This window comes from Arachis ipaensis, chromosome B09, assembly GCF_000816755.2.
Source record: "Arachis ipaensis cultivar K30076 chromosome B09, Araip1.1, whole genome shotgun sequence".
Classification (NCBI taxonomy): domain Eukaryota; kingdom Viridiplantae; phylum Streptophyta; class Magnoliopsida; order Fabales; family Fabaceae; genus Arachis; species Arachis ipaensis.
This window is the reverse complement of record NC_029793.2, coordinates 24794185-24803306: the sequence shown is the minus strand read 5'-3', so window position 1 is coordinate 24803306 and position 9122 is coordinate 24794185. Positions and strand designations below refer to the sequence as shown.

Genomic DNA, 9122 nt, shown 5'->3' with positions numbered 1-9122 from the left:
TCCTCCTCCTTCTATTTTCTCTCGTTTTCATTTTTTTTCCTCCAAAAAAAATATGAATGCTTTGTTTTTATTGTTAGATACAAAAAATTAGGTTATAATAGCGATAAACTATTAAAGCATAGAAAATGATTGGTATGTGGTGGAAATAAAGGTGATAAATAGTGAAAATTGGAGTCAAAGAACACTAAATAACATTATCATTAGAAGTAATTTTGTTCAGATGATTTTAAAAATAATTTTATATTAAGAATAATTAAAAAAAGTGTTAAAAGTTATTTTAATTTTTAGCCCAAAACAACATAGTCCCCTTTGCAATTTTATTAGGGAATATAAAAAAAAAAAAGAGAAAATCTATAGGATCAACTACATGTGCAGGTCTGAGCTTTGTGTTGATCTCCAACAAATCATCCGCTCGGATATAGGATAGTATTTGTTTTATTTCTTTTCATATTTAGACAAAAAAAAACCTACATGTGCAGCCAACTTGAATAATTTTTTAAAAAATTTTCAAAAAATCTAATTTTAAAAGTCCTAATAAAAATTAAATAAACACCTAAAGAGCCGATCTAATTTCATGCACACACACGTTCGTAGTACATTGTGAAAAAAAAATCGCACAAACCCTTATCTCTTTCTCTAGCTACATCCAAGGTCCATCTAGCGCCGTCGACCACCGCCACACGCAGCGCCATCTATTCCTGAAACTAGTGCTGCCGACCACCGCCGTGTTCACGCAGCGCCATCCCTTTGTGAACGCAGCGCTGTCGACCACCTCGGAGCACAGCCGCAGGCTCCTCTTGCGTTGCAGTCGCGTTCACGTCGCACCCTTCCTTTGCAGCCGCGGCAGGAACGCAACCCCTAGTCGCGATTGCAGCGCCGTAGACCACCGCCATCCTCTCCCTTCCGTGAGCACCGACGACCGCACGCAGCGGCCTCCCTCTGGGGCCACAGACCTTCTGTTTGTGAAAATAACACTGCCGACTACTGTCGTGCCCTTTCCTTGCGAACGCATCACATCACGCCACTGAGGAGACCACCACATGTTTGTTGTTGCTGGCTTGTAGAGAATCACGACGGAACGACCAACGAGGAAGAAGGAAGTCGCATTGATTAATTTTTTTATTAGTTTTGGATATTTTTCTGCTAAATTTTCAGATTTTTGTCTTATGTTTTAGATGTTTCTTCTTTTTTTCTTTGGATGATTTTTTAAATAGTTTTAGATGTTTTGTACTTAGTTTTTAGATGTTCTTTTTTCAATTTTTTAATGTTTCGTTTTGCTAGATTTTAGAATTTTTAAAAGGATTTTGATTATCTCATTTTTGTTAGCTTTTGGATGTTTTTATTTATTACGTTTCAGATTTTTTTTTATTAGAAATTTTTAAAATAATTTTGGATGTTTGTTATTTTTTTTAGATTTTGAATGTGTTTTTTTATTAGTTTTTAGATATTTTTTATAATAATTTGAATTCACATTCTTTTTTAAAAAATAAAAAAAATAGCTAATTAATTTGTTATTATTTGGTTTTAGATTTTTTTTTTTTAGATTTTATATTTTTTTCATTAGAATTTGAATATTTTTTGTGATAATTTGAATTGATGTTCCTGTAAAAAAAATAAAAAAGTGCTAATTGGATACGTCCTTTATATTGATTACCTAGTGGAATTAGAAAAAAAGAGAATAAAGTGACAATTAAATCTTAAAAAATTTCAACTTAGAATTAATTATCCTTCGGAAAAAAAAATCAATTAAGTCTTTTATGATAACAAATGATGAATATGTATGTTCTTGAGTCCTTCATTAATAGATAGTACAAAATAAAATAGAATTGTTCATGTATTTCGTTATCTACACGTGTCTTGTTATTACTTATTACCGGATGAATATGAAAACGATATAATTTTAGACAATAAAATATTTATTATCTTTTGAGTTTTCATATAATTTTTACCTAATACTTTTTATTTATCATAAATGTTATCAAAGTAAATAAATTTTCACTCTAAAAATTGTTATCTAAATAACAACAATCTTTCCTGAATGAATACATCACAATAATTACAGTTTGCAAATGGGAGTTTGTATAAAATTGATTTTGATGATAAGTAAGTTTGGGTTAACGTGATTTATGTTTGGCAATCTTTATATCAAAATTGATTATAGTAAAATAAATGTTGTTTGGATTATACTACTTAAAATCACTTTTAGATGAAAAATTACTAAAAGAGACATCAATTTAAATAAATTTTTTTATATACCTGCAAAATCAAAACACTATAAAAAATAATATAAAAAATATTTATCATATAAATAAAATAAATACAATAAAAAATAAAAATATATGAATGATTTTGATGAAAAAAATTGGAACTAAAAAACTATGAAGAAGTAGGAATTAGGAAGAACTACAAAGAACATGTAATAGTTATTGTATCATTCTTATAGAAAAAAAAAATGAAGGGTAGGACTAGTAAAAAAAATTTGTACCCAATTTTCTAATAGCAATCAGCAACCATGAACGTGAAACGCAGAAGGTACAAATTTTAGCTTTTACTGGACGTACGTTCAGAGGCAGAATCAATTTTGCATTTAGAAAAATAAAAATTGCCAAACATCAAAATAAAACTTTCAAAAAGCTCAAACGAACTTCTCTCTTCCCCAACGTGTTTGCCAGACACACCCTTAATTATCAGTTTATCACTCTACTCAAACAAAAAAAAAGTTTTCGGGGGTAGTGAACAGTGAATGGTAGAAGTCTTAGCTACTTAGCGTGCAATCAAACACTGGCATGGTATTGGTCTATTGGACACACTATCGGCTTTACTGATGAGCTGAGATTTCACCAAGATAACGAACTGCCCCCTTCCCATTCACAACATTTCTTCCTTTCCATTCCATTCCATGCCATGTCCGCCATGTTGACACTCCCAAACGACACCGTTTTCCTCCAAAACACAATGCACTCTCCTACCTCCTCCTTCTCTCCCCACTCCCCACTCATCATCCCATTCCCGTCTCCATGTCGTCATCCCTCCACCACCAAATTCCCTCTCATCCGCTGCTCCCTCGCCGGCGAATCTTCCACCGCCTCCCTCCCCCGCTCCGCTGTCGGTGCCTCTGTGGACTGTGTTGTGGTCGGCGGCGGTATCAGCGGCCTCTGCATCGCGCAGGCGCTCTCCACCAAGCACGCCAAGGCCGCCGCGAACGTCGTCGTTACCGAGGCCCGAGACCGAGTTGGAGGCAACATCACCACCGTCGAGAGGGACGGTTATCTGTGGGAGGAAGGTCCCAACAGTTTCCAGCCCTCTGATCCCATGCTTACCATGGTGGTAAGAATTACGTTCCCTTTCTCACTTAGTTCTGTTACTGTTTCCTTTTTCATCGTCTTTTAGGTTTCGTTATTCGGAATGGAATGGGCGAAATGGTTTTTCTCTCTAACTTTTTTTATCCTAAGCATTTTCTTGAAGGAAGAATTTATTGCTTTCTAAAGATTCCAAACCATTTATGGTATTTACTTTTTACTTCATTTTAGTATTTAGGAAGTTTTTTAGGATGTTCTATCATCATTTTTGGGGAATTTATTAACATTAAGGTCTGTAATTTGAATTTTGAGGTGAACTTTGGAACCAGTTTGTTGTGGTATGATGAATTTTGAGTAGAACCTCAATTGATTTTAATTTTACACTAGTCAAATTATTATCCTTCACAAAGAAACCAGTAGTTTCATTTGATATATCATGTTATATAATGACATTACATTTTCTGAATGCCATGACTTGATATTGTAAATTTGTAACATGTTGGCTAATGTCTACTGAAATGGACCCAAATTGGCCTTCGAAAGAGTTAGGCTACAAATTTGGTTCTTCAAAGAAATGAAACATAATATTTCAAGGATGGATGACAATTAGATATCATTTGATGTTTTCTTGATGACAGCTAACATTTGGAATAAAGTGAAATCAAAATTATTCTTTTGAAGTCCAAATTCATGCGACAACTATTTTGAGGACCAATTTGATGTCCACATTTCTTTCTAGGTCTAATTTGATGTTTTACACTTGTATTGTGAATTGTATTTGTGGACTGTTATGCATATTGCAGTTATTAGTTGTCTAGTTCTGTGTCCATGGTTGAATTATTAGTTTTTGGCAGGTGGATAGTGGTCTGAAGGATGAACTTGTTCTTGGTGATCCTAATGCGCCACGATTTGTGTTGTGGAATGGGAGATTGAGGCCAGTGCCTGGGAAGCCAACTGATTTACCTTTCTTTGATTTGATGAGCTTTGGTGGCAAGCTAAGAGCTGGCTTTGGTGCACTTGGAATTCGACCTCCTCCTCCAGTGTGTCTTCCTGATCCCTTTCTTTGATTTGATATTGTTGTCTCAATGCATTTCCCATAAGGGTAAATGGCAAGGATAATATGATTTTTCTCATATGATGTAATATTGACGAAGGTGACAGGGTCACGAGGAATCAGTTGAAGAGTTTGTGCGCCGTAACCTTGGAGATGAAGTTTTTGAACGCCTAATAGAACCTTTTTGTTCTGGTGAGAGCCAGAATATTTATTATTGACTTGTTTTCACTCTTTTTTTCGTTATCCTTGCCAACTACTTAGTATTTTGTGCTGACAGAGATTTCTATATTCTTTTAGATCTAATCATGTCAAGTTTTTTATTGGTGAAATATAATCAATTCGTAGTGATAACTGATTTTTAGCCTTATCGAATTCAAAGTTTCAGAGACTCCCATAGAACATAAATCCGTCTTATCACTGTTCTTCTTTAAAGTTGGAGATACAAACTTGTGTAGTTGAGAACTTCATTGTTGTAAAAGCTTCGTGAATTTCTACCACATTGCTGTGTTCATTTAAACTATTCGTGAATATTATGTTGGATCCTTTAAACAGGCTACCTCATAAAACTGAATTTTATTACTTTCCTGTTTGAGGTTGTTGGAGTTGGGCAATACATTTGCCAGTCCAAAGAAGCAAGTCCAATCTAATTTGATTGTCCATAATTATTCATAGATTCTGTTTATTGCATATACTAGAAATCATAAACTTGGTCTATAACCTTGACACACAATGAATTGTTTCCTCTCTTTTCTTTTCCTGCTTATAATCGTGACTGAAGTGTATGAAAAAAACCAAATAATTGTAAAAGCACATGCTCGATAGATTATACAAGTCAGCTAAAATTTCTCATAACTGATAAAAGACTGAAATTCATCTTGTATTTCATTTTGTAATTAATTTGTGGTGAGGTCACATCGTCTAGCTTCTCTTTAATTGTGATTCTTTTGTTCAAGTAAACCATTATTTTTTGTTGGAAATGCTATTGCTCAGCCGAATTTGTTCCATAAACAGGTGTCTATGCGGGTGACCCTTCAAAATTAAGTATGAAAGCGGCATTTGGAAAAGTTTGGAGGCTTGAACAAAATGGCGGAAGCATTATTGGTGGCACTTTCAAAGCAATACAAGAGAGAAAGAGTACTTCAAAACCTCCTCGAGATCCGTAATATTATATTTGCTCTGGAGCTTTTGGATTCATGCTGCAATTTATTGGTTGTTTCACTAATTCAAGTCATTGTGTAGGCGCCTGCCAACACCAAAGGGCCAAACCGTTGGATCTTTCCGGAAGGGACTTATCATGTTGCCAGAGGCAATTTCTGCAAAGTACTCTTATGTGTCCCTTTACCTAATATTCCAGTAGATGTAAAACTGTTTTCTGAACTAGTCATCCTATTAAAATTCTGCCCTTTTGACAGGTTAGGCAACAAAGTGAAGTTATCCTGGAAGCTTTTGGGTATTAGTAAACTGGATAGTGGAGAGTACAGTTTGACATATGATACGCCAGAGGGAGTAGTCTCTTTGCAGACAAAAAGTGTTGTCATGACCATTCCTTCGCATGTTGCCAGTACATTGTTGCGTTCCATCTCTGTAAGTTTCTTTTCTGAAGGGGATTATATCAATTAATTATGAAATGAGTATTTGTCAGTAGAATGCCGGAACTTAACCATATAAGATATTGAAACTCTCTTTACATTTGAATATGTAAAAGTTTGCATATTTTCTATCAATTGCTACCTGATGGCAGGGCTTTGGTTTTCTCTGCTTGCATGATTTTTTGTGTGTGCGTGTGTGTGTGTGATTATTTGTTCACATGCATGTGTATGTGCTTCTGGTTGCATATGTCTTTATTGATCCTCTTAATTTGATAGGAACATAATAATAGATTTCCTAAACTGTGCAATAATTATAGCAGAAGAGTTACCAATATAGCTAAAAACCTTAATATTGCTCGTTCTGTGACTTTTCCCTGACTAGTAAATCATCATCAGACGAAAGCTATTTGTTTATGTTTGTCTGGATATGAAATTAGTAATAATGGAGAACAATATATTAGAAATGTTTTCAGGCATAGTACACACTCACAAGCATGCTCTAGAAGTTAGTAAACAAAGTTTTCGGGACTTCACATCCTTTGATACAAGCTTTTCTGCTTGAGTCTAAGCTTCTCAACCAATGATTTATCTGGTGAATGAACAGTTTGTGGAATGATAGTCTCTATAGTCTATTTTATATATTAAGATCAGTCTTAATCTCTCTTCCAGGAGACTGCTGCAGACGCACTTTCAAAGTTTTATTACCCTCCAGTTGCTGCGGTTTCTGTTTCCTATCCAAAGGAAGCTATTCGATCAGAATGCTTGATAGATGGTGAATTGAAAGGGTTTGGTCAATTGCACCCACGCACCCAAGGGGTGGAAACATTAGGTAAATATTTTATTGCATACAGCAAAAAGCAGAGGCTTAGAACACTTTAAGTTGCCGTATGTTTTTTTTTAATTATTACCTTCTACTTTGAATTTGGGATTGGAGAATGCAATGTTGTGTTGCATCAGGTTTTGTAATAAGGAAAATACATCTACGTGGTTTTGACAGGAACTATATACAGCTCATCACTGTTCCCTAACCGAGCACCAGATGGAAGGGTTCTACTCTTGAACTACATCGGAGGCGCTACTAATCCTGGAATTTTATCAAAGGTTTAACATTTTTATAAAACATGAACATTTAATATAAATGATGTTTATTAGTCGGTATCAAATTGGGTTTATAGAACTAGCCTTCCTTCTAGCATAAACCCTTCATGGATGGTATAAACTACGAAGAACCATTCATCAATAACTTGTGTACTGCTTGTCTAGTTGAAGCAATTATGGTCCCACATACTTGTTTTAAATGTTTCTGCTTGATTATTGGTGGTGCTAGCTTTTAAGCATCATGTTCATGGCTTTTTGCTGATTAAATATGCTTGAAATCGTTGCTATTATGATATTACACATCAGTATAAACTACTGTGTTATATATAATCAAGTTTATTTCTTGATCTGCATTTCTCCCACATTTTGTTTCTTCTAAATTCTTGTCTTGTTAAACTTTAATGGCAGACGGATAGTGAACTTGTTGAAGCAGTAGATCGAGATTTGAGAAAAATGCTCATAAACCCAAATGCCGGGGATCCATTCGCGTTGGGGGTGAGAGTTTGGCCTCAAGCTATTCCACAGTTCTTAGTTGGCCATCTTGATCTGCTAGATATTGCTAAATCTTCTCTCAAAAATACTGGGTTTGAGGGGCTGTTCCTTGGGGGCAACTATGTCTCGGGCGTTGCATTGGGTCGATGTGTTGAGGGAGCCTATGAGATAGCTGCCGAAGTAGATGATTTTCTTGCACAGAAGGTTTACAAATAGTGGTAATATTTGTTTCCCGTTGAATTGTAATAGCAACTTTGCTCAAATCAGGCACTTCAGGTCCTTGGCAGATTCAGTTGCATATAGATGCGGATTTCAGATGTATTTAGCAAAGTAGTTCTCACAGTTACTCCACCCTTCCCCTCTGATCTGATAGGCTTAGTAGATTTTGACCTGTTATGACAATCCAGGCAATATTCTGAAACAATTGGACGAGTGTCATGATTGTAGGTCTTGTTTCTGAAATTTTTACATTTTGATTTTATTTTATAGTTTTCTTGTGTGGTTCTAATCCTCAAATGCTTCTGCGCTATCCCAATAAGGGATGCTGAGACTTATTCTTATGTTACGCCAAAATAGGCCCTATCTATGTTTTTCAAGGAACAAAGTCCTTATTTAAAACTTGTTTCAAGTTTCTTAAGGTTTACTAACCAAAAGATTAACGTGTTCGGTAATTTTGGGGTTAGGGACATGAGCTTCAAGGGATTTATTTTGTTAACAGTACATGGCCTTGATTTTGATACAAATACAAATAGATGGGAATGAAAAGATCATAGGATACATTTTGGCTTTGGACTGAAAGTGGGTTTGACTCCTACCTTGTTATGAGAAGGTGAAGATACTTATCTAGCTCTTGTTTCAAAACTCTTTTCTAATGACTTTATTTCTGGCTAATTATGGTCTAATAGACTCCTTTTTGTGCTAACGATGTGGCGAGGTGGGAATTACCCTATTGGCGTGTCGTCAGTGATGAATAATGGGATTTTTCTTATGTAAGGTAGATGATTCTCCAATCTTGTAATTTTGCTTTTCTATAGGAAGACTATCTATTTTGTACAGGAAGGTGATGAACATACGCTGATAATGAACTAATGAAGAATAGATGCTAATGGTATGATATAAACAAGGGTAAAATTGATAAAAAAATTAACTGTAAAAAAGTATCTCTAAGGGTAAAATTGAAATTTAATTAAAATGCTAAAGATAAAATTGAAACGAAATAATGTTACAAATATCTTTAAAAATTTTAAAAAACGTTAGAAACACTCAAATTATACTGGATATATATTTATTTATTTGAAATGAAAATTTTGTCACTTTAATATGTGGAGTAGGCATTGTAATGAAAAGTATGATAACAATAACCTTATTAAATATAGAAAATAAATTAAAAGAAACGAGGGGTGAAGGCACGCAGCGCACACTGCTGGTATTCTTCAAAAGTCATATCTAGAAAGTTTGACCAGTGATAGTGAATGAAAAATGAGAATTAGAAATGATGACCGCGAAACAAAGCAATGATAAAAGAATGTGGAAGGAGAAATAACACATTTTAGTCTTCACATCTTTAGACAAATCTATTTAGCCCTTCCT

At 34.7% G+C, this 9122-nt stretch overlaps 1 protein-coding gene across 1 annotated transcript; it reads left to right on the top strand.

The window, feature by feature from the left end:
* On the top strand, positions 3100 to 8048 carry LOC107618408 (protoporphyrinogen oxidase 1, chloroplastic; the record flags this gene model as incomplete). The annotated part of the gene is given in 9 exon segments (XM_016320464.2): positions 3100 to 3327; positions 4154 to 4339; positions 4461 to 4545; positions 5365 to 5512; positions 5593 to 5673; positions 5766 to 5937; positions 6612 to 6771; positions 6940 to 7043; positions 7449 to 8048. Coding segments are annotated over 9 exon segments (1464 nt in total), but the record flags the coding sequence as incomplete, so codon positions are not given.